General features: G+C 36.8%; 1 protein-coding gene across 2 annotated transcripts in view; it reads right to left on the reverse strand.

Annotated features, from left to right (window-relative positions):
* The window catches only part of ARHGEF12 (Rho guanine nucleotide exchange factor 12), a 141,983-nt gene that overhangs the window by 4,551 nt on the left and 115,815 nt on the right, over positions 1-21,617 (reverse strand). For both annotated transcript variants that reach the window (XM_029207188.1, XM_029207190.1), the window contains 16 exons: positions 18,747-18,879; positions 18,409-18,444; positions 17,887-18,041; positions 16,767-16,913; positions 15,585-15,670; positions 12,313-12,438; positions 10,574-10,688; positions 8,828-8,928; positions 6,889-6,966; positions 5,698-5,773; positions 5,003-5,170; positions 4,065-4,152; positions 3,495-3,581; positions 3,277-3,356; positions 2,748-2,981; positions 142-612 (listed from right to left, as the gene is read on the reverse strand). In XM_029207188.1, coding sequence (XP_029063021.1) covers positions 142-612; positions 2,748-2,981; positions 3,277-3,356; positions 3,495-3,581; positions 4,065-4,152; positions 5,003-5,170; positions 5,698-5,773; positions 6,889-6,966; positions 8,828-8,928; positions 10,574-10,688; positions 12,313-12,438; positions 15,585-15,670; positions 16,767-16,913; positions 17,887-18,041; positions 18,409-18,444; positions 18,747-18,879 — 2,181 coding nt within the window. The remainder of the gene's footprint in view (positions 1-141; positions 613-2,747; positions 2,982-3,276; positions 3,357-3,494; positions 3,582-4,064; positions 4,153-5,002; positions 5,171-5,697; positions 5,774-6,888; positions 6,967-8,827; positions 8,929-10,573; positions 10,689-12,312; positions 12,439-15,584; positions 15,671-16,766; positions 16,914-17,886; positions 18,042-18,408; positions 18,445-18,746; positions 18,880-21,617) is intronic.

Genomic DNA, 21,617 nt, shown 5'->3' on the forward strand with positions numbered 1-21,617 from the left:
CACACACACACACACACACACACACACACACACACACACACACACACGAGAGAATGCTTGGATACCCGAGCGACATCCATTTCAGCACACAGGACAAATAACAATGATTGAAATCAAAGTTTAAATGTGAAAGGAACTTGCCTGAGATGCGCATATTAACATCCTTCTCTTCCTCTTTAACTGCTCCATCACCTTCTGACGGATTACCATCACTATGTGCTTCACGGGCATCAAAAAAGTGCTCTCCACTCTCATCAAGACCCCCTCCTGGCTCTGCGGGAGGCATCTCTGGGGTCATAATCATGTGGTCCATTACTAAAATGCTACTTGCCTGGCTATCTTGGAATGCCAGTACCACTGAATCCCGTGGAGCAGAAGATTCAGTTGAAGTCCGTGGACTGTAACAAGTTGAAATGTCACCAGTTCCAGTTCTAAAGGGCATCTGTCCTTCACAAGGATGATAGGCCTTAATATTGTCAGGCTTCTGGGTTCCACTGTCTGCCTGCACCCCCAGAGAGGCTGTCCTGCATCTTGGGAAATGCGGCCAGTCTTCCGGAGTGCTCTTCTCAGTCAAACCCAGCTGTTGTACCAGCAACTGCTTCAACAAACCCACTAAAAGATTTAGGAAGGGGGGAAAAACACACGCATTCACAACTATAACCTCAAACTGACAGAATTAAATTAGAGGAATGATCAATTCTCTTAAAGTAAGTACCTTTTTAGTAACATGCAGGCAAACATATTAATTTCATACAGTCATTTTTTGTTTTGAGAAATGAAATAAAACACCATCTAGAGAAAATTTAACATCAAACTTGTCTTTAAAAAAATTTAAGAATTCTCAGTGGGAATTCTCCTATTATATGCCTACCTCCACATTTTCTACCATATAACTGGAATAATACCCCAAAGGTACTTCTTAAAAGGATGTTGAAAAGCCGTGTTAATCTAGACAAAAGAACCTGAAAGTTCTGCTTTTTCCAGAAGCAGACACTATCTACATAGGCATTATTTTTTTCTAATTTTATTAGACACAGAGAACATTTATTTTATCATCTATAATAACCCAAAGAATTTCCTTAAATGGTGAAGAAGAAAATAAAACTGCCCTGTAAATTTAATTCCAATGTTTGGTAGCATGCATAATTTCAAAGGATAAGGAAATATTTATTAGTTTTTTAAAATGACCTCACTAGTACCACAGCTTCCTTTGGTTGTTGAATATAGAATGGATTTAATTTTAAATGGACAAGTGCGTGCTGTGAGGTCACTCACCCAATGAGAGGGACACTGGGACAATGTTAGTGGAACCATCAGAAATCATTACCACTGTTAACTCTATGAGTCTAGAATAAATTAGGTTTTAAAGAACTTGACCAATTCCGTACTTTCAATTCGGCCTTAATTTCTATCTTCTGTCTCTTTAAATAAAGTTTCCACATAGTTTGGGTCTTTGACCCTCCTTCTTTTTGCTCTGCAGTCACTTCCTGAGAGACTCTATGAATACTTATGGCTTTGACACTCAGCTCCATCTCTCTCCCTGAGCTCCTCTAAAACTCTAGTCTTAAAACTCTCAACTTCCTGCTCATCCTTCCTCTTAAATGGCTTGCCATTCATTACCATAATCTCAACATGTTTTAAAATTAAGCCCATAACCTATGGCAAAGAAAAGGAGGAAAAAAGAAAGTGTAGCAGTGGTGGTCTTTTCTAATTTTTATTTCTGACAAAAATACTGAAATTAGCTCTAAATAGTCCCTTACCTTTGCCCTCACAGCCAAAGAAGCCAATTGTTTTAAGTATCTGTTGGTTTCTCACTTTATTTTTATTCTTCTAAGACCATTCTAGCCCAAACCCTTTTAGCCTCAAGCCCAGACCACTCCAACTCTATTCCCATTCAAATCCTTTCGCAGATCTCAGCCAGAGTAATCTTTTTCCATTAGTCATACACCCTAGCTTAGCAACTTCAAATGGTTCTTTCTCTGCAGCTAAAGCAATCATTCTCAGCCTTTTTCCCACCTCCAATACACCTGAGACATGTGATCCGCTCGCACTTGTAGCAGTGGTTCTCAACCAGGCTGGAGAGGGAGTGGGTGGCTAACCAAGTGGCAAGGACCACACATTCGTGTGTGTGTGCGTGTGCGTGCGAGTGCGTGTGCGAGAAGGATGGGTCTTGGTGAAGAATACTACAATCTCCACAAGAAAACAGAAGAATATCTGTAGCCTGAAGAATTCCTCAAAACCCTGCAGCCTGCCACCCTTCAAGTCTGGAGGACTCAACCTGCTCTTCAAGGTCCACAACAGCTGGGCTCAACAACGCGTCCTCCACCTTTCTAACCTTGTCCCCCATGACTCCTTTAGCTTGTGTGGTCTGCCCCAGGCCAGCTGCCCTACCCACTGCTCTCGGAACACCCTCAGAGTTTTTGCCTCTGTGTTTTGGTCCTATCTGGTCCTACCATTTTTCTTGTCTGACTGACTTCTATATATTCTGCTAAATACCTATCTGAATTTTACCCATTCTTCAAGGCAATAATCACATCTCTCTTGTTTTCTAATGCCTCCCTTCTCTGGTCACGCCAACCAGATCAATTTTGACATACCTATAATGTTTTTTTTACTTAAGAAGGTGAGGGAAAGTTTTCTCTCATCTTCCCAACTAGATTGTAAAATTCTTGAAGGGAAAATTCATGGTACATTACAAAACTCTGGTGCTTAATAAGTATCTGTATTAACTTACAAATAAAACTTACAATTCCTTAGTGCATCCAATGCCCACCGTTCTTCTGAGACAGGCAAGTGTGGATCTGGGATTGTGATTTGATAATTGACTCCAACTTCCTTTAGAGTTCCATCTGCATGCTGCTCCTTTGCAAACTGTCTCTCAGCCACAAAGAGATCATCAACCTCCGATTTCCCAGAGGTATCCAGTGAATGAGATTGAGGTTTTGACGACATTAAAGGAGACTCTAATCCCAAATCTCTGTCTGTTCAATGGAACAGAAAAAGTAGGACGTATCTTAACAAAACTTTTAACGTGAAGCATTCAGGAAATACTTGGAAAAAAATAACCGCATGAGCTACAGAGACTGTCCGCTAAGTAAAATACACGGCACTCAGTGCAGTGTGATAATGGTACACAGAAGGCGCACCAGCAAATTTTGTTAAAGTGAATGGCTGATGCCAGATCCTGCATAAACCAAAAGAGTTAACGTTTCTTCACATTTTATTGAGTAATATGTAGACTCCATTCTTCCAGGTTAACTTAACAGATCAGTTTACCTGGACTCTGCAGACCAGTGACTGAAATGCCATGATGTTCCACTTTTAATTTTGGAGGTTCTTCTTCATCATTGTCTCCTCTATGGAAGGGAAAAAAAAAAATCTTTCAGCTTCATGAGGTGCGTAAACATCAGTGCAACAAAACGTTTATAATTATCTATTCTTCCTCTGACCAAAACCACAAAGTCATTCCTACTCGGAAGCAAAGGCAGACTCACTCGCAAGGTGGCGACTGTGGCAGTGGAATTGGCTTTGTGGACTGCTCCTTCACTGATGCGGCCATCCGACAGATTAGGTCCTGCCAGCTGCAGGAAGTGTGAAAAGAATACAAAACACAGGAGGGAAAGGAAAAAGAAACACACTTTAAATACACTCAGAAAGCAAAAATAAAAACTAACAAACCATACCAGAAACCAAATCAAACCAACAGTCAAAAAACACTATTTCTGCCAGAGAATAGCTTTATTTTGGTGACATACTATTAAGTAGAGGTCATAAAACCTAACAATGTTATGGATACACTACCCATGAAAAAAACTTCGCTTGAAGCTTCTGAGAATTTTTTCTTTAGGAAAGATACTTTCAATAGGATAGAACCAAAATAAGAGAGATCCATCTAAAAAGGAACAAATTCTTAGAAGAACACCTCTCAAAGAATATAGAGGAAGTACTTGTTTCCACATAGTTTTTGGTTTTCAAAGTCCTTTTACAAAAGCAGTTAAATTGTGGAATATTATATTCAGGATAACAAAACATATTAGAGCAAGGTAGCTATATCCAGTACATACACAGTCTTTTCGGAAACTGTCTGTGCCACCAGTTCATAAATTTGGGCTCCATTGTCAGACATGGAGATGACGAATAAAGCTTTGTTATCTGGGAAAACAAGACAAAAATTACTCCAACAATATGACCCACAGAGGCTGGGAAAGATGTTTCTAGGGTCCTGGTATTATTCTGCATCTTAATCTAGGTAAAGGTTACACCTGATCACTTTGTAAACACACATTCACTTTGTAAAACTCATCAAACTATAACTTAAAATTTGTGCAAATTATTGTATGTTAAACTATATATAATATACTTTAATAAAACAAAGATTATAAAAGCTAGCACTAATTCCACAGTAATTTATTAAAAACAAGTGTCAACGTATCGAAATTACTGAACTATGAACACTATTGCTCTTTTTGCATTTATTCTGAATTGCCCTTTTGCTAAACAGTTAGTAACATTCAGTGCGTGCTGGAGAAAAGAGGTCATAAATTTATCTTACCACTATGGAACTAACAAGTTTTAAAAGGGATCTCCTTATCAGTACAGTTAATATGTAACTTCCTAACTGAAACTGATTTTTAAAAACCTAAACCACACCTACTTCTTCAGTTTTTGCCTTTTCCCCACCATATCAAAAAATGAAACCTTTTCAACGGGATTACCTCCAATTCATTGTCTTCACTAGTGTCATCAATGATTTGAACATGACATAAAGATAAAAGTAATATGCAGAAATTCTTCAAATGCAGAAAATTATTCAGAGAATCTAAGCATCCTCAATAATTTTGGGGTATTCACGTTCTAAGCAGTAAATAAATTTCATTTAATCTGTATAAGAATAGAAAAGGAACAAAACTCTACGCCAGCTGTGCTACTTCAACGACACTGAGTATCTTACGCAACGTTACGGTGAACCTGGAGGTTAGCGTCATTCAGCAGACATACTCGCCTGTTGCCACTTGTCGAACCAACACTGTATTCAACTTGATGACAGGGCTAAATGTGTGTTTGCTATCACCTGTAGATGCCAGAATCTTACTATGACACCTTAACACCAGTCTATCGTCCTGCTTTTGTAACAATACAAGAATATCTTCCAGCAGCAAAGTGTATAGATCTAGAAATAAAAATGTAGGAGAGGTGATCAGGACAGAAATTGAGATGTGTTTTATAAACTTTATAACAATTTGACATCAAAAACTGATTTCTGTTAAATCTAGTAAATTTTAAAAATGCACTTGCTATTGTATTTTTTAATTTCATTTTTTAATAATTCATTTTTAATGTATTACACCAAAGTGTCCGTTTGTGACGACAAGAGATAAAAAACACTGGTTCTTCACCACAGATAGTCTGAGATACAGTGGTTTAAAGGAAGCTGAGACTCATTAGAATACAAGGATGGAGACACGACTGAATCATGACAAAATTTTCTGCTTCATCCCTAAATGAGTATTTAACATGCTTCACATATAACAAAGTAACATAAGCAGATCTTCTGTAAATGAGTAATAACACAAAGTACCATTGCTAATTGCTGTCACTGAAAAATGTGAACGGCTATCTCTTCTCTTTGGCATAAGGAAAACTTCCTATTCTTTTCCTTTCTCCACTCTCCCCCAAACCAACAGACAGTACACCTACCAATAGTTTTATCTCTATTCACCTTCCAAACCAATGGCCCTTCGTGAATCATCTTCCTTTTTGTTAAATCCAAATTCTGCCAAAATAAAGAGAATTACACACAAATTATTTCCAAGCACTTAGTGAGATGATATTCCATTTAGTCTCCTTTCCAGAAATTCTCACTATAAAAGATACCATTTACATTCACTATTATTGATATCCGTCAACTACTGAAAATGGAATAAAAATCAGGTTCAAGTAAGCTGCATAAAATTTTCTAGAAAGGAAAAAGCATCTTGCAGAAAAACATTCAGGAGTACTGTCTTCCAAATTTCACTCTAAACAGAGGTAATAGCTAATGAAAATGAAGCTGTAAATATTCAGCTACTAGATTCTCAACCCCTTCCTTATTTTTTCTATGAATAACTAACTAGATGAGGATGATGTATAGCTTATCTGTAAGAAGCCTCTGATCTAGGCTCTCATTCCAAAAAAAGTTCTAAGGAATAGCATTTCACAGAAGTCCAGGTAGTACTGAGGCTTGCTCTAAATATTAATAACTTAATAAGAGAATCATCTTTTAGCCTAAGTAGCTCTAGAAAAATCTCATTCTCTGGAAGTTAAGGGGCTCAGCATATTAGCATGCTTTTTGATAAGCTCTTAAAATAAATAAATAAAAGTCTATTTTAACAGCCACCAAATAAATCTGCCAGAACAACCAGTGAAACAGTATAAGAAAGACTTAAAATCCTAAGTGACTCAATACAAAAGCTCCATGTACTAGAAGGGGCAATTAATAAATATTTTACTATCATTCCTGTCATGGTTTCAACTTTTATGCTTTTGAAGAGCTTCATAGAAAAATAATTATCTTCCTTTACTCAAAAATCTGGAAATTTCCCACAGTAAACAGCCTTACTCTTATTCAAACTACAGAACACAATTAATTTTAATAATAAGTAATGTTCCTTAGTCTCCTATAAATCCTTGTCACAAAAAGTTAGTTTCACATAAAATATTCCCCTACTGAAAGACTAAAGCAATCCTCACACAGACCAAGATATTTAAAAGGAAGAACAGAACCATAAATACAGACCATCTATGATGCAAGAACTCCTTCAGGTGATGTATGTTCCCACTGAGATGTTAATTACCTTCCAAGTCTTTAGCAAATTTTATGTTTTTAATTATGATTAGACCATCCCTTACCCTGAGCTCTTCAACATTTGGGTACTCTGACAACTTCAGATTGGAGGTATCAAGGCGACGCTGATAATCTTCTAAGCGCTGAAAATGAGACAGGACACAGCTAAGGTTACTGCTTTGGATATCAATGACCTCCCTGTTCCTAGATCAAATGGACACTGTACCTGCATTCTGCTGAACTCTCTGCAACATCAGACACAACCGACAACTCACGCTTCCTTAAAACACTCTCTTCTTTTGGCTTTGGTGATATTACCCTCTCCTAACTTTCCTCCTACCTCGTTAGCTGTTCTTTTCCCATCTTCTTTTCAAACTCTCTGGCTGCTAACTAGCATATATTTACTTTCTAAATATGTAAATAATGTACATAGCACAAAATTCAGAAGGTAATATAAGGCACACAATAAACAGTAAGTCTCCCTCTAACCCTGTCCTCTTGCCTTCCCAGCCCCAATTTTCCCTAAAGAAGAAACCTCTAATACCCATTTCTTGGGTAGCCTATGAGAAAAACTCTAAGAAAAAAGAATACATATGGATGTAAGCACGCTTGGCTCTGTTGCATGTAGGTATAGCTTTTTAAAAAGAAATATATGGTAACATAATACATTCATATGTGTATTACACATTCAAAAGGTAATGCAATATATTCATATACACATTTCTCTCTCTCTCTCCCTGTGCGTGTGTGTGTGTGTTTATCAGTCATCAATATATCCTGGAGACTGTTCCACATTAGCACATAGAGAGAGAGTAGTCTATTTTTCCAGTGGCTGCATGGTATTCAACTCTGTGAATGAACTAGTTTTTTTAACTACACCTTACTGATGGACATGTATATTAGAATGAATTTCTAGAGAAACAACTGTTAGACTAAAGGGTACATTTTTCCCCAAGATTATAAAAATTTCCAAATATACAGAAAAGTCTGAATGTGTATAGTAAACACCCATATACCCACCATCTACATTCCACAACTAACATTTGCTACATTTGTTTTATCATATACCTATCCATCTATTCATCCCTCTATCTATCCATCAATCCAGCTTATATTTTGGACGTGCCTCAAAATGATATAACACACTTTATCTCTAAACATTTTAGCATGCATCTCATTAACAAGAGTTCAATATTTATTGACCGTTCTTTTTTTAAATTAAAATTTACATACAGTGAAATGTACACACTTTAAGTATACCTTTCCACCAGTTTTTACCAATGCATATGCCTGTGTAATCAAGCTCCTATCAAGATATGAAATATGACCATCGATCACCTCAGAAGGCTCCCTCATACTTCTTCCTAGCTAATCTCTGTCCCCAGATCCCCAGTGACAACCATTTTTCTGATTTTTTTCCACCATAAATTAGTTTAGCCTTAGAAATTCACATAAATAGAATTACATAGTTGTACTCTTTTGTGTCTGGTTTCTTTCACTCAGTATAATGTTTGTGAGAGTCATCCATTACTGCTAGTATAACTTTAGTTTATGACTATATTTACATTTGGTTTATGCTATAAACATTCCTGTACGAGTCTATGGGCACGTATTTACATTTCTCTTGGGTAAATCACCAGGAAGAGAATTGCTGGATCAAAGAATGGACGTGTGAATATGCACATTTTTAATTTAAGTATAAATTGCCAAATTGTCCTCTGGGGTTTTCATCATTTTACACTCCAAACAATACATTTGGAAGTTCCCGTTTTTCTACAGCCTCACCAACAGAGTGAATGAATGAGCAAACAAGCAGCTAGAGATGCTCAAAAAAGCCAAATACAACTCTGATGTTCTATCCCAAATTAATCTGGACCCACCTACTACATGAATAGTTAACAAATATCCCACCCTTCAATTATGTAATAACAGATTCCAGGTAACACTAATTTAATATTCTTATTCTCACTGCCATCCTGTGTCTTCTTGCTTTTTCCTTCTTACCTGCTTGTTTTCTGCCTCCTTAACAGCCTGATTTACATAATTTAAGATCTGACGACAGTGATCTGCAGCTTTCTTCACCTTCTCCCTTTCTGTTGGCCATTCTAAATATGGCAAAGAAATCCAAAATGTAAAATGGAGGAAATAAAAAAAGAATGTAAGTATATACATAAATGAGATACCACTTTATTTCAACAGTTATAAAAGCATAGTAAGACCCTGAATATTTTATTTATTTTAACTTTTATTTTTATTTATTTATTGTTTATTTTTGGCTGCGTTGGGTCTTCCTTGCTGTGCACGGGCTTTCCCTAGTTGTAGTGAGCGGGGGCTACTCTTCATTGCAGTGTGTAGGCTTCTCATTGTGGTGGCTTCTCTTGTTGCGGAGCACAGGCCCTAGGCGCACGGGTTTCAGTAGTTGTGGCACGTGGGCTCAGTAGTTGTGGCTCGCAGGCTCTAGAGCGCAGGCTCAGTAGTTGTGGCACACGGGCTTAGCTGCTCCGTGGCACGTGGGATCTTCCCGGACCAGGGATCGAACCTGTGTCCCCTGCATTGGCAGGTGGATTCTTAACTACTGCGCCACCAGGGAAGTCCAAGACCTTGAATATTTTTATACCAGGCTAAAATCCTACAGCAGAATCTCAATTCAGGTAGTCTATGGACAGGTAAGACTTCTTATCATAGTACTTTAAGCATCAATACTAACCTTTAAAAAGAAACCAAATCCAAGGAGAGATGCTTTATATCAAGTATCAGGCCCACCCAAAGGAGTGGGTTTCATTCACATTGTAAGCTATATAAATGGGACCACTTTCCCCCTATCAATGTCAGCCTACATGATTATGGACAGTGGACCCATTAAACAATATATTTTGAATGATAAAACAATTCAAAGTAACTCCAAAATATGTTTCTTTGAATTTGGTATTATATTAAAGAAAGAAAATAGTTTACAACATTTGTATCATTAAAAGAAGATGAACTTCACCAAAATGTGTTGAGATTATGTTGAGGTTCTATTTTGGTAAAGAATACCAAAATCAGAATATTCAAAATTACAATCCTCCAAACAATAGTCCAACTATACTGAATAAATATATTAAAGTATAAAAGTTAATGTGTATGAGTATTTTCAAACTCCCAGGCATAAGAAACAGGTGTTTGATTGCACAGAATTATTAATGAGAACTAAGTATAAGAGCCTAAAGCTCAATTGAGAAACTCAGATTCACCTCACGTTTCAAAACAGGAGAGTTGGAATGATATGCATTGGTTGGACTTAATGAAAGTATATATGTAGATACAAAACATCTCTGCAACCCAGTATAAGTCTTCTTCAAAGCAAATATGATATATGCTACAGGAAGTATTGGTAAGCTTTTTTTGTACAACTACAAAGCTTTGTCACAACTACTCAGCTCTGCTGCTGTATTACAAAAGTAGTCAGAGACAACATTTCAACAAGTGAGTATGGTTATGTTCCAATAAAACTTTATTTACAAAAATACATGGTGAGCCAGATTTAACCCATGATCCAGAGTTTGCTAAACCCTGTGCTAGAGCTATTAACGGAGTACATTAAATCAAACAGCCCAAAGAAGACTGGATTGAATCTTGTTAGAACATCTTGCCGTACTATTTGGAAATTCAATGTCCAGACGCCAGGATGCTGTGAGAGATTATTCAACGGAATATGTGTTTTTGTTGTTGTTGTTCCTGAGCTCTTTAATTTCAGTGAGAATGCTGTACCTGTGTATTTGGCAATATTATCCAATAGAAGAGGGTACTTAGTAAGCCTCTGCATTTGGGTGGGAATGATATCTTTCAGCTGCAGACGACGACACAGTGGATTACTCTCAGCATCCTAAAATTAAAGTCAAATAAGTGAATTTGTAATTCTTATTAGGACTATGATTACCTAACACGTACCACATATTCATCATGTAACTACCTACAGCAACACAGTTCTGGGTATTAAGTCAAGACTTAAAACCTGCCAAGACATACCACTGCCACACTACACTTCTGCTTTCTCCTTTAATCACATAATGTTGCCTTTATCACTCAGCCAATGGCTTCTGTGTTATCTATTCAAGCAAAGACTGAGAGCATCCATAATCAACTCTAAGAACTGCTTTCTTGTGAAAAAAGTTTTATCTTCACGTATTAAAAAAATCTAGTTACATTTTTCAACGACTGGCATTCCTACCAAAAGCTAGTCAGTTAATTTGCTATCTGCCACTCCAAGTAGGCACAATAGATCACCAGTCTCGATATATCAGCTCAACTGTAATAGGGTTCTGTAAACTTTTCAGTGAAGTGCCAGACAGTGAATATTTTCGGCTCTGCACGCCATCCGTCTCTGTCACAACTATTCCACTCTGCTGTTTTAACACAAAGCAGCCACAGACAATACATAAAGGAATGAACTTGGCTATGTGTAGTGAAGAGTTCTAAGATGGCCTCCAAGATTCTCACTTTCTGGTGTACACACCATATAATCCCCCCGCCCTTGAGTGTGGACAGAACCTATGAATATGATGGGTTATCACTCCTGTGATTAGGTGACTATCAGTTAACTCTGAGTCAATCAAAAAGGAGATTGTCGTAGGTGAGTCTGACTTAATCAGAGGAGCCTTTAAAAGAAAGCTCTGTCAGAGAGACACATTCCTACTGGCCTGGAAGAAAAGGACACATCCATCTTGTAAACTGCCTACAAGGGCCACGTAGCAAAGAGATTTGGGCATTCGCTAGGAGCCGAGAGCAGTTCCTAGTCAACAACAGCAAGAAGACAGGGCTCCCGGTTATAGTTACAAGGAAATGAGTTCTGCTGACAACCAGCGTAAGCTTAGAAGAGTGGCAGGTGAGAATTGCAGCTGCAGGTGATACCCTGATTTCAGCCTGGTGAAAGCATGAAGAAAGGACACAGATAAACTATATCTGTACTCCTAAACTATAAAAGCTGTGACATAATACATTTGCATTAAGTTGCTACATTTGTGGTAATTTGTTATACAGCAATAAAAATATAAACTGTGTAAATACAGCTTTGTAAACTTTATTTACAAAAACAGGGAAGAGGCTGGATACGGCTGGTGGGCTATAGTTTACTGACCCTTGGTCTACACCAATATATACCCTAGTAAGCATGACTGCTTGTTACGCTCTTCCCTGGGCTTGATATAAGGCCATTCTGATGTTTTGACGGTATTATTTTAATAGTGTACATGGGCCATTTCCTGACAGTATCTCCATGGCAATGTGGACTTCTATGTCAAGTATTGTAATCCTGCCGTATATTCTTTATTATTCACCATTCCAGTATCATCTTTATATTTTCCAGTAATTTAAGAGAAAATGTATGGCTTTAAAAACGTAAACACAGACATAATCCTTGTAAAAAATTTAGTCTTAGGATTCCCCTAGTTTGTTCCATAATTGATTAAAAAATTGCATTTCTTTTTTCTTACATGACTCACTCAACTCACTTGCACAAAAGTCTGGAATCGAGAATCCTTTTTCTGACGAGACTTGATCATTTCCAGGGCAAAGGGTTGGTTACTGCAAAAGGTAGCAGCAGCATGTTTCAACTTTTCCTCCCCGGGTCCACTGAACTGTGCCAAGAACACAAAGAACACAACAGAGAATGGGATACTGAGTCTATATGAGGCCAGGCAAAATGAGAGACAGCCACAATCCTTCCAATATTCCAATAAGTATCCTCAAGTGACAAGAAACAGAAATCTACACATTTTATGTGGATTATCAATGATTCTCCATTAAAAAGGGTCTGACCCTGACATATCCAGACCTTTCCTGATCATCGCCCAATGTTTTCTTGCTTGTAGCCTCTACCATAACTTACTACTTTTTCAGTCTATTCCACTTCTAAATCAGATAGAAACATTGACACTTGGGGGAATATGAGATACAAAATGCTTAAAGACTGGGATTAAATTTGATTTTCTTAGAATGTGACACCTTCACAAAAATTACTGTCTTACTGCTCTAGGAAGAAAATCCTTGGGATTCTAGCTTACTTTTTTACTGTGAAATCCGGGGCAGGTCATAACTTTTCTGGGTCACAACAAAATTAAATCACTGCTGCTTCACCTATGTAGAAGGTAGGGATCCATCCCTTGAATTTCTCTTGGGGAAGATTCATGAGCCTATGACCCTCTTTTACTAAAAATTATACTTTTTACTGATATTTTTCATTTGTAAATTTAAGTTTGTATATGCCATGATTTTAAGGTTTCTTATAAGACACCTAACAAGTGCTTCACTCATAATAGGTATTCTTATAAGCACAGGTCGAATAAATGATTTTTAAAACCACCTTTATATTTGTAGTAATTGCTTTATGGTTTATAAAGAAGCTTTTCATAAAAATCTCCCATTTAAAGCCATATTTCCAAAAGTTTATACACGAAGGCATTTTGTAAAAAAGCCTTTTGTAGGGCGTTTGTAGTTAAATTCAGAGTATTTTTTCTTCAACTATGACACATACGAAGTGATATTTTGATAGGTTGCTCCAATGTTGTATTCTTATTCTATTACAAATATCACTCAACATATTTAGAGAGGAGACTGGCAGCATTTTTGGTATGTTAGTCAATCCAGGTGTCACGCAATTACTAACAGTGGCTGTTTACAAAAGAAAATAACACCCTAGCCGTAAGCAGTTTTACAGTGGTTTTACTAGCAGCATAAGTATATATAAGGTGACCTCAAGGGACCAATATTGGAAAAATATTCTCCAAAACTATTTTTTAAAAAATAGAGTAGGGCTTCCCTGGTGGCGCGGTGGTTGAGAGTCCGCCTGCCGATGCAGGGGACACGGGTTCGTGTCCCGGTCCGGGAGGATCCCACATGCCGTGGAGCGGCTGGGCCCGTGAGCCATGGCCGCTGGGCCTGTGCGTCCGGAGCCTGTGCTCCGCAACGGGAGAGGCCGCAGCAGTCAGAGGCCCGCGTACCGCAAAAAAAAAAAAAAGAAAAAAAAAATAAAAGAGTAAATCTAGACACCTGTTTATGATTTTTGCTTTTAGTATTTCTGGCCAACGCTTTGCCCTAAATTAACCCTTTGTACCTAGCAGCTACTAACCAAATTGGTTAGTCCATTCTGCTTTTCCTCAACATTTTATAGGCATATCACATTGGTCAAGAATACAATTCTTTTTGAATGTTCTAAAATAAATTTGTGGTCCCACTTTTAAGAGGTATCTCCACTTTATTTTACCATGTAGTAGATTTATGCAGTCCAAAGGACTGTGGTAAGAGGACCAATGTACTTCTGTACCTTATTAATGATGAATCTCACTTGACACTTGGTGTTAAACATTATTTTTATTAGATGCAAATTAAACTGCTTAGGAATCAAGACTGATATCGTTAAGTCCATATGACTTACAACTTTTTAATCCAAACTTAACAAGAAAATTGATGCTACGCTATGTCATACTACGAATTTTCTGTTTCAAGTTGAGTAGAGTGTTGCCAAGGCAACAGAACTCAGAGATCAAGAAACAAAATGAGTCCCACCATCACAGAGTAGCCACAGAATAAGCTGGATTTTTCAAGGAAGTTAAGTCTCCTTAATAACAATGATGCCAGCGTGGGCCTAAGGAGAAAATGCTTTGGAAAGTTCAGTAAATCCAAGATGGGACTGGATTATGATTCCCTGATCTTGTTCTACGTGTCAAGTGGCTAATGGCTAAGAAGAGTTCTACTAATAGATTAGGAGATTCTGAGTTACGGTCTCACCATCAATGAAAGGAGTAGGGTCAAGATTGTTTTAGTCAACTTTCTAGTGTTTAATCATTGTAAAAATTATCAATCATTGTAAAATTACCAAAAAGTTATCATTGTAAAATTACCAAAATCTTGTGACATTTCCTCAGTCTACATATTGAAGTAAATACCTGTCGGCATAGCTAAACAGTTCTTGTTCAACCAGTGTTAAAATTTTGAGAACTACATCACCTATTTTACTATTATTCACAGCCTTAACTATAGTACTTTCTTTAAATGTCTGGATCAAACCCACTTTCCCCAGGAAGATTTTCTGTATGTTCCAGTTCAGGTCTCCTTGCTATCTATTCCCATAATAACCTGCATTCTCCCCTTTTTGTAACACTAATCACACTTGAAATAACTAATGACTGTTTTTTAATTTTTTTTTTCCCATTGACTATAAGCTCCACTAGCGCAGGAGCCATATCTGTTTTGACTGCTACTGCATCCCCAGTACCTAGAACAGTGCTTGGCACGTAAGTATATATTATGGAGTATATACTGATAAAGAGTCAGCTGGAAAGATAAATACAATTTGACAAACAGCTACTATAGTCTCTGAACTCTTTCCTGGTACATAAGATTAAGTAATTTTCACCTTTCTACTTTTGTGATGGTAGTTCTGGATCTACAATTGTCTAATGTTTTACAGTACAATTCTGAGATTTTGACAACAGAAGACAGTTAAAATTCTACATCCGTTAAATTATTTTTTATCAATATCCATGTTACTCTACATTCTTTTAAACACAAAGAACTAGTATCTTTAATTTGATGAGAAAAGAGCATGTAGTTGATTGGGCACTTATTAGAAGAATAAGTACGAATACACAGTTGGACCCCTTTTCATCTTTACATTAGCTTTGCAAAATGGATGAGTTTGCATACTTGGGAAGGTTAGCAACTTAACCTTGAATCTGATCAAGTGTCTGTGAAAATTTTCAAATTAAATAGCAAATCTCCTTACCCAAGTCAGCAAATCTTCCCCAATCTGATCAATAACAGATGTCTCATTCCTCTTTCGAACAGCCTTCATTTGCTCATTCAACCCAACTAAGGGAGAAAAAAAAACAATGAAAAAAATTAAGCATACATTCATTTCAGGCTGAGATACTGGTAATACCACGAACATAAATTTTCAAAAAAAAAAAAAAGGATTTTCAGAGTAGCATACAGCTGCTTCTGATGGCCTTACATATAAATCTGGACCCAATTCCTATAAACCTAAATGTTTTGAGTTCTAACTGAAAAACAGTTGCCAAAGCAGAAAACAGTGTGGAAACTAGCACATTATACAGAGTATAGGTGCATCAAATACACATTTAACCTCAAGACTCCATCTATAACCAACCATGTTCGTAAAAAACAAAGTTCAATTGTACAGGTGACTCCGTCCACTGTTCCTCTCTAAATGTGTGTGTTCCCAGGCAATGGACATCATCATGCTTGAATGTGTCCGTGTACACTGGTGAGACCTAGGATCACCCACAAAGGAGCAAAAAGCAACCATTTGGTGGGAGGGTGTTGGTAGGTGGTGATGGCATCCTTGATGAAAGAAAGACTGAAAACTAAGGGTCTGGAGAAACAGTGACTTAAAAAGAGAGGAACTGATACTACTGCCTACAAAAGTCCAAGATAACTACAACCAGGGAAAGCCAGCAAGACAGATTCTTTAATGTATTCACTCAAGCATTCCAAGCAACAAAACAATAAAATAATTTAATTCCTGAAAATATTCCCACCATGGGATTATATGCTGTATATTACTATTTACAAGATATATTTATACATATATTATTATATAGAATATATTTTTTAAAAACATATATATTGTAATCAATAGGGAATTTCCAAGGGTAATTTTAACTATTCGTGTGTTTCATCTCAGGCATTGACTTTAGGCCCTAAGTCCTGTGCTAACACTGTATAAAAAAGGCTGATGGGGGCGTGGTGTGGGGGTAAAGGGTTGGGGAGAAATTCAAAGATCCAATCATTTCTTTATGTTATGCTCACATTTAATTATATAATTTCAGGAAAGCTAACACGTGGATACATTTATAAGATTTTACTGTTATGGTCCCTTTACATAGTCACAATCTTTTATCTATTGGAAATGTTAGGGAAAAAGATGAGAGTCAATTTCTCTTACTGTGAAGTTGAAGAATATCTTCTAAGTTTGAAAAAATTTTCCGTAGTTCTGAAGGTGACAGAATTCCTTCTCTGGAAACTCGCTGATAGAACACTTGATCTAGAACCTTCAATGTTCGAACATGAGCTCTTTCAGTGTAGAACAATTCTAAGCAGGAGAAAAAGGAAACATAAAACGTTGCCTTACTTAGAATGGGGTCAAACATAGGCTTCAGCTGAAATTAAGTAGCAAATGAGTTATACAATAATCATTTGTAGTTTTGAAAGGATCTCTGAAGTCTCTGAAGTCACTTCTTGATTACATTAAACTCTCCTACAGAGCTATAAATACTGGCAAATGAAAAATATCATCAAAACTATTTTGTACTTAAAACTTAACAATGTACTCCAAAATCCATTGGTTGGTAGAACCAACCGATCACAACTACAGCATTAGAAAACTGTAAGCCCAAAGAGCATACAGACTTTGAATTGAACCCTCTTCAGAAATAATAGCACTCTGTTACCTAATTTGCCTATAAACTCTTATTTCTGAGGCCAGACTTTATAATCTCACTATGTCTCAATGCTGCTAGAGACGGGAAGGATATTTATTCAAATCACAGCCTAAAGACAGTAGCAGGTACAGCTTCCACGTCATCTCTCTGTCACATATATGCTAGGATAAAATAAAGAACATGCACGAGGATAAAGGAAGACCTAGATTCTAGTTTTCTTCCAGTCACTTATCAGCTGTATGATCTTGACTAATTCAACCACTCATCCTGAGCCTTAGCTTCCTCATTTACAATCTACGCATAAAAATAACTTAGCCTGAAAGTAAAGTGATGGGACAAATGTCTCAATGATTTTTCAAGTTTAAGATCTATAATGCTATGAATTTTAAATAACCTGAATGCTAAATGCATTTTCCTTTTAAATTATCAATAAGAATCATACAATCATTTGCATTTTTAAGTTGGGAAGTTCAAGGATCATCGATCTATTAGTTTAATTTCCTCTCTGTTCAAAACAAAACGCTAGCAGACACTTCGAAGCAAACTCCAAGGCTCAGGGGTTGGTTTAACGCTAATAAAACTCAATATATGTGAATAACAACAACAAAAACTAATTAAACTCACCATTAATTACTTCCTGTCTTTTGATCTCACAAGGCTTTAGTGCCAATAACACTTCTCGACTAACGAGCTGTTGCCAGTTGGGTGGATCTGTCTCGAAGTCATTTTCAAACTGTTCATCCTCACTTTGACTTTCTCCAAAAGCTATGCTGTCAAACCTAATGAAGAAAAAAATAATGGATTCTATTTGAGGGTATCACATGGACAATAGCACAAGTCTTTACACCACAGTAAATCAGTCATATTTCTGAAGTACTGCTTAGCACAGAGCCTGAGACATCATCCTCTTACAAAACAGCTTACATGTGTTATAAATACGTCATCGTCTCCTACAAAACAGCTTATGTGTGTTATCAATACCTCTATAAATATCTTTTAAATAATTGTGTTTATTAAGAAATTTCTTGTATACTATCTAACAGATTTGTGCACAGGGTTTCTTTTCCTTTAAAACTAGGACTTTGGGGGAGAAAAGATATATTTCTTAAAATATGCCCTATTGAAAGCTACTTTAGGAATACTTACTTTCGAAAGGGCTTTGGTGTCCCATGTTCAGTCACCCTAAAATGATGGAGAACAGAGAGTCAACGCAAAAACAAAACAGAAATCAAGAAATTTATGACAAAGATACTCAAAATTGTGTTAAACTACAGTGGCTGATAAATAATTCTGGATATTGCAATGATTTAGTATCAAATAAATTAAAAAACATTTCAGTACCTATCTAGTATTTACTACCAGTAAGTTCTACTTCTTCCCCCAAAAAACACATGGGGGAAAAAATGCTACAGAGTGTAGGCATACTATACAGTGAAAAACTTTTAAGCAATGTCCTAAACGCCCCTAAGATATCACTGAATTACCTTTCCATTTCCCATTCCTCCTCCTGCACTTGGTCTAATGGAGGAGGTGGGAAGTCAAAGATGGTACTGGGAGTACGAGGTGTGCCATCTAAGGAGTCTCCAGATGCTGGCGTTTCTCCAACTTGCTTTGATCCTGAAAAGACACAAGTCAGACATTCAGGTGGTGTTACTAAAGACAATGATTAAAAAAAAAAAAAGAATTAGTAACCCAGAAAGTTTCAACCTCACCCATAGCCAAATTCTTACTTAAACAATTGCAGGTTAGCTAGAAACAAAATTCTAATATAAAATTTTTAAATGCACTAAAAAATAAACAGGAAAATCATTTTTAAGCAGGTTTTAAAAAATCAACGTAAGATATGGCAACAACTCAGAAGGGCATATGATAAGGAGAAACATTCTTTTACTTTATCCTTTTTTACCCCCAATGCCAATCTTTTTTATTCAAATTTTAGTTATTATGGGGGTCCACCTCCAAATAATAACCTCATAGTTCTTTTTCTTGACTTATTATATTTAGGAAATATCTGTCTCTTCTTCCTCCGAGGATTTTGCTCACTTATACGCCCCATCTTCACCTCCCTCCCCTTTTTCTTCCCAATGTTTAATAACTATATTATTATTCCTAGTTGGCTTATTCGTTATTCCCTAAGCTTAAATGACAGAATTATATATACATCTTTTTTCCAACAAGGTGTTAGTATCTTAATTCTCCTCTACGTCAAATTAGGTATTTAGTGTCCATAACCTTCTCTTTAATTATATTTCTTTCCTTTACAACTAAATATTCTGTGCTTTGCCTATTAGGTTGATTCTAAAAGTCTGAAAACAAATAGTGTGCTTACATTATTATGACCATACACATATTGTAATACAACATATATATACATATTATTCATGCCAGGTTAAGAGGCATGTTAGTTAGGATTATGTTTTCTTTTCTACTGGTCCAATCACACAACTCCTAGGCCACTTGAAATAAGAGTATTTATTACATTAAAGTCATATACTCGATCAATTACTTTAAGATTATGCCATTTTTAAAATTCTGCTTCATGTTCAAATCATGACAACTTTCTTGAACAATTCTGTTCTTCTTAGCATTTCTAAATGCCTTTCTTTTATTGCTGTCAAAGTAATATAATTTTACCAAGTCACAAACTTTTTCATCTGTTACTATAAACTGCTTAAAATCTCCTTTTCTCTTATCCCCTAGGTTCTTCTTGTGTTCCAATCTGGAACAGCTGTTCCCTTGGCCTGTGACACAACTATCATCCTAGAACTGCCCTTCACCACTTTCCTGGGTTGTTTCCACTGTTTCCTGGACCCCATGAGATTTTCTTTCTTAATTTTTCTCTCATTTTGCTGGAGTGTGTATCTTAAATTATTTTCAAGGAAAGGGTGCATTTCAGTTAAACTCTGAATCCTGGAGTATCTGAAAATGTCTTTATATCTTTCTTCATATTTGATGGATAGTTTGGATGGATAAAGAATTCTAAGTTCAATACCATTTTCTTTCAGCAAGTTGAAGGCATGGCTCCTCTGTATTCTAGCACCTAATGTTCTGAGAAATGTGACAGCATAATCTCCATTTTCTTTCTCTTGAAAGCTTTCAGGATTCTTTTTCTTTATCTCTGATGCGCTGACATTTCCAAAGCTACTCTAGGCATGGGTCTTTTTTTTAAAACATTATTACTCATTGTAGTTGGTTCCGGGTGAGCCCTTTCTGTTTGAAAGACATCTATTCTTTTTCAGCCCTGGGAAGCCCTCTTCTGTCATTTCTCTAACTGCCTCTCCTCCAGTTCCTCTGATGATGTTTTGTGAATCTCCGTGGTGGCTCTCTACATAATTCTTGCCTCTCCAATTTCTATCTCTTGATGTCTCTGATACAGATTCTGAAATATTTCCTTGACTTTATTTTTAGGGACTTCTTTTTTTTCTTCTTATTTAATTATTAGCAGCTGTGGTGGTCTGAAAATACGTCCACAAATTCTTTGCTACTCCTCCCTTCAGCAGTGGCACCTAATTTTTCTCTCCTTGAATGTGGGCTGGATTTAGTGACTTGCTTCTAACTTGCTGAAATAAGGGGGTATATCCATACAGACTAAGTCATACGGAAAAACACTGGGATTTCTTTCTTGTTCTCCTTTGGATCACTCTGGGAAAGTCAGCTACCACGTCAGGGAACACCCAAGCAGTTCCACGGAGAAGCCATGTGGTGCGGAGCTGAGGCCTCCAGCAAGGAGCTAAGTCTTCCTGCCACCAGCCACCTGCGGAAGCACAGAAGAGGTCTCCTGGCCCCATTAAGCTTTCAGATGGCTGGTTGACATCCTGACTATAGCTTTATGAGAGACTCCAAGCCAGAACTGCCCAGCTAAGCTGCTCTTGAGTTCCTTACCCACCAAAAATGTGAAGTAGTAAATATTTTTTGTATTAAGCCATTAAGCTTTGGGGTAATTTATCACAAAGCAATTAATAACTAATAAAACAGTTATTATATGTAATAGTTACATTAAAACATTTTGGTCTCTGCTCCCTTTTTATAACATCCTATTCTTGCTTTAGATATAATAACCTCTTTAATTTCTTCAAGAATACTGTCTAATTTAGAGGTATTTTTATAAGTTCTTACTTATTGCCTAAATTATTTTCTGCTAGTGGCAGTTCTTGTGTTTATTTTGTATTTTCTTTTTTATGCCACTAATATGTTTGGCATTATGTATTATCTTAGGTCTGGACTCTAATAACTTTTGCCAACAGTGAGTAATGCTGTTCATATGTAAGAATAAAAGACGGGGCAGCTGACTTGGCTTTCTGTTCTGCTATGTGGAAGTAGGGCCATTTCAGCCGGAAGCTCCTCAGAGCAGGGTA

Source organism: Monodon monoceros, unplaced genomic scaffold (assembly GCF_005190385.1).
Source record: "Monodon monoceros isolate NGI ecotype Baffin Bay Population unplaced genomic scaffold, NGI_Narwhal_1 Super_Scaffold_7, whole genome shotgun sequence".
NCBI classification, from domain to species: domain Eukaryota; kingdom Metazoa; phylum Chordata; class Mammalia; order Artiodactyla; family Monodontidae; genus Monodon; species Monodon monoceros.